At 52.1% G+C, this 4385-nt stretch overlaps 1 protein-coding gene across 1 annotated transcript in view; it reads right to left on the bottom strand.

Annotated features, from left to right (window-relative positions):
- RPH3A (rabphilin 3A) overlaps positions 1-4385 on the bottom strand; it is a 101648-nt gene that overhangs the window by 22263 nt on the left and 75000 nt on the right. Inside the window, exon 12 of the mRNA XM_019641575.1 lies at positions 2684-2805. Within this exon, the coding sequence (XP_019497120.1) occupies positions 2684-2805 (122 nt within the window). The remainder of the gene's footprint in view (positions 1-2683; positions 2806-4385) is intronic.

Raw genomic sequence — 4385 nt, 5'->3', positions numbered from 1 at the left:
TCCCCAATAAAGTAAAATAAAAAACACACACACAGAAACAAAACAAAACAAAAACCAAAAAAAAGTACCTGGTGCATTAGAAAGTAATAAGTTGTAGCTATGGTGATTGATGGTGACGCATATATATCATCTGTAATAATCACTGTCACTTAGCATGGTCTTAATACATACCAGGCCACCTGTTAAGGATTTATGGGTATTAACTTGTTTAATCCTCCCAACAACTCTGTGAGGTAGGTCCTAGTATTAGTCCCATTTTAGAGATAAGGAAACTGAGGCTCAGGGAAATGAAGTGACTTGCCTCGGGTCATCCAGCTGGGAAGAAAAAGCACACGTTTCTCTTACATGTGGCATAAGAACAGAAAAGGACCTAATTAAAATTTTTGGGTGTATGGAGTCACACAGCTGGGAAGCCGCAATTTGCATCCAAGCTGAGTATGCTTTTAACCACTACATGCTGTCATTTTCCATTGATTTAATCTTAGTATGGACTATCTACAGTTGTGGAATTAGGGAGACCCTTAGGGCTCATCAGATAGGCCTCAGGATGCAGACGGGGCCAAGCTCTGGGGGCGCCCTGCTCTCTCACAGGAAAGTGGGAGAGGGGTGGCCACTTGGGCAGGCACGGGACGACGGGAGCACTTGCCTGGTCTCTGGTCTGGAAAGCGTCCTCCTGGCCCAGGACTGGGTCTGCTGCCTCCTGGGGGCCCTGAGTGGGGAAAAGAAAGAGAGATGGAACAGAGAAGGCGACATCCTTTGGGTGTCTGTCCCTTGTCCCCGTCATTTCCTGTGTGGACACAGGCCCAAGGGCAGCCGGTGATGGCAGAGGTTATTTGCAGCAGCAGGAACGGTCCCATGGGGGGATGCTGGGGTCAGGAAGGCCTAGGTTCAAGCCCCAGTGCTTTCTCCCTGAGCCTCAGCTTCCTCCTCTCTGAAATGGGACGGTGAGGCCTGCCCTCCATGTTTTTCTCACCAGGTGGCCTGGCTGTTATGAACGGAGCCAGAATTGCTTGCAAGGTGACGGGCAAGGTTATGCTCCGAGTCCACCATGGCTACGGGGTCACTACCAGTCCAGGGGATGCTTTACAACTACATTTCCCAAAGCGTGGGGTGCAGGGGAGAACCACAGGGATGGGGCATGAAATAACATTCAGTGACACAGCGAGAAAGTCATTCCGGTTCCCACTGCCTGTCGATACTGAGTCCATCACGGAGCAAGTTTCATTTAGGTGCACCTGTGTCTTTAACGCCTCTCTAACCTTTGTGAGTTTCCCTGTTGAAGAAAACAGAATAGGCCTGGGGCTCGGAACCTTCTGGCAGGCTAGAGTCCTGAGAATTTCATTGCACGGTTTTATGTTCATTATGCAATGGGTTGACTTGTGTTCTCAAAANGTGGACATTTGAGTTTTCTGTACCCCAGTCTCGAAGGGGCTGTAATAGTGTGGCTTTCTCCTATTTCTGGAGCCAGAGGAGAAGGCCGTGGGCATGAACAGTTACGGACCTAGAGCTAGAGACTGTTAACATCGGCCTTAAATCCAGCTCTATCCCTTACCAGCTGCATGGCCCCAGGCTTTCACCTTTCGGAGCCTCAGTTTTCCCATCTGTACAACAGGGCTAATGAGGACCCCCTACCTCAGCGGTTCCTATGAAGATGAAACAAGATGATGTATGTACTTGCCTGCATTATTCTGAGGGGGCTGAGTGCATCTAAGTGCTTGCCACAGTGACTGGCACATAATTGGCGCTCAATATATGCTTGCTGAAGATGCGACCTGGGTGTGTTGCTCTAAGAATGGTGTTAGGCATTTCATACCTCATTTATCATCCGAGCGGGGACATTTGATGAGGACGGATGTTACTTGTTACAGCAAGGTAACAGGTATAGATGGGGGCTGTCCTGAGCGAACTGGAACACGTGGCCACCTTACACTTAACACTCACACTCATCCCTATGGGAGGTTATCCCCAGTTTACAAGTGGGCAGGCTAAGGCACAGAGAGGTTCAGTAACTTGCCCCAAATCACACAGCTGGGAAGCGGCGGAGCTGGTATTTGAACCCAGGAAGTCTGGTTCCTGAGCCTTGAGGTGGGAGGAAATCTGAGTCAGTTACTTCCTGGGGTTTGCACTGATAGCACCATCCAGCTTTCCTCAGGCCCGGAATGCCGTCGGGTCACTCCCCCCGGAGCCTGCAGCCTGGGGATGCTTTTCCATCCTGGTTTGCCTTTCCCACCCCCTCCGAAGCCCCCGCTAGGATCCCTGTATCTGTAACAATGGGCCGACTCAGTGCTACTACAGCCTGACAGCCATGTCAGGCAAAGGACCCGTGCTGTCGCCATGTCAGCTGTCAGATCAGGCTGTCATTGCCTTCTGGGCGCCATCTCTGCAGTCCCCTCCAGAGACGCTGTGGACAGGCCTGGGGCAGATCTCAGCTTTGCCCTTGAAGCCTGGCTTCTGGGAGGCGGCTGCAGATAAGTGAAACTCCTCTGGGGCCATTCCTGGAGGAGGTCCTCCTCCAAAGATATGGGCTGTGGCTAATTCCTGCCTTTTCCTCGCCACTGCCACTGTCACAGGTAGACAAGGCGATGACAGAAGACGGGCCTGATACGGCATGCCCTCCCCGAGTTCCCCAGAAATGCCCCAACAGCCTGAGGGGTGCCCAGCTTGGCTCCCTTAGGGTGCCTACCTTGGCCTTTATCATGGTGCAGTGCAAGGAACTGTTGTCCTGGTCGTAGAGAAGGCTGAACTCCAGGGCACCCAGGGTGGCTGGACGGGAAAGAGGCAGGGACCAAGACAACATTCGTTCAGTCATTCAACAAACAGTTCCTCAGCACTGTCTGGGGTGCCTGTCTGGGCTAGGCACTGGGCCTACAGAGGACAGGAAGACCCACTCCTTGCTCTGACACTCCACCCCGGTAGGCCCTCAGCACAGGGGTGACCAGGTAACGATTTGTGCAAGGCCGAGTTAACGACTTCCTGAACTGCTGGATTGAGAACCCGAGGAGGGCAAGGGCTGTGCCTGATCTTGTTCACAGCTGTGTCCCCACTGGGCACGGTGCAGGGCACACGGTTGGTGCTCACGTACTTGCTGAAGGAGTGAGTCTTAGCATTTGGTGTTGTCGCTGCCTGGAATGCTCTCCCTCTAGAACCTCACATGGCTGGCGCCTTCTCATGATCCACATCTCAGCTTGACTGTCACCTTCTCAGAGAAGCCCTCCCTGATCACTCCATCTAAAGCAGCCACCCTCACGGTCGTTCACCCTATTTTATTTCCCTCGTAGCGCTCTATCGCTATTTGAAGCGAACTCGTTGGTATGTTTCTCTCCATGAGAATGGTAGTTCCATCAGATCAGCCATCTTGTCTGTCTTTTTTTGCCATGGTAACCCTAGCACCTAGAACAGTCTGGGCCACCTAGTAGGTGCTCAATAAATACTTGTCAAATATAGAGAGGAGTGAGTGAGGGGTATAGAGTTGAATACAGAGATAGGCTTGTTATAAACCAGTGGGGACAGCTCGGAGCAGGGACAGACATTGGCTGGGAGGGACCATCTATGCTTGGCAGGCCAGTGGAGGGACACGTAAGGCAGATGGAAAAGCAATGGCCACTGTTTTAGGCCGAAGGACCAGAATGCGGAAAGGCAGAGAGGTGAGAGAGACATGGCATATTTCCAGAGCAGAAATAGCCCGTGGCTGGCAAGACGGAGGTGGACTCTCCAACTCCTTTCCCCTGAGACTGCAGACCCCATGACCCATGACCCAGGGGAGAGCCTGGGACAGGAGAGGGGACAGCTGACATTTCACCCAGGCCTGGCCTCTGCAAAAGCTGTGTGATTGACGGTTCACTCACTGGTCGTGTGAACTTGGACAAGTCCCTTACCTCTCGGGGCCTCCGTCTCCCTGTCTGTGAAACAGGAGCAGTAAAAGCCACTATTCTCAGGCTCCTTGGGGAGATTACTTGAGCGCATGCACGTAACACACTTAGAAAAGTACCCGGCACAAAATAAGTGCTCAACAAATGTGCGTATCACATTACCTCTGATGTGCGTATCACATCATAATAACTCCTCACATGTGTTTGGCACATTAAATAATAATAATGACTTCCCGTGTCAGGAAGCACTTTCCCAGGAGGTGCCTCAGTTTACCCTCCCCTCAGCCCCATGTGGGAGGCAGTGTTTGCTTCCAATTTTACAATGAGGTGGCATGATGGGTCAGAGCCATGCCACTGATTACAGCCGTTGGTCCATTTCATCTGAGTGGGTCCAGTCTCTCCACCTGACCGGGAACGCTTGGAATGTGCCCCCAATTCTGCGACATGTGTCAAGACCAGATATTTGTCCACCCATGCCTCCCTTCAGCTGACAAAGGCCACCCCAGCTCTCCCCTG

The sequence above is a fragment of the Hipposideros armiger genome, unplaced genomic scaffold (genome assembly GCF_001890085.2).
Source record: "Hipposideros armiger isolate ML-2016 unplaced genomic scaffold, ASM189008v1 scaffold_62, whole genome shotgun sequence".
Classification (NCBI taxonomy): domain Eukaryota; kingdom Metazoa; phylum Chordata; class Mammalia; order Chiroptera; family Hipposideridae; genus Hipposideros; species Hipposideros armiger.
This window is presented reverse-complemented; position numbering and strand designations above follow the sequence as displayed.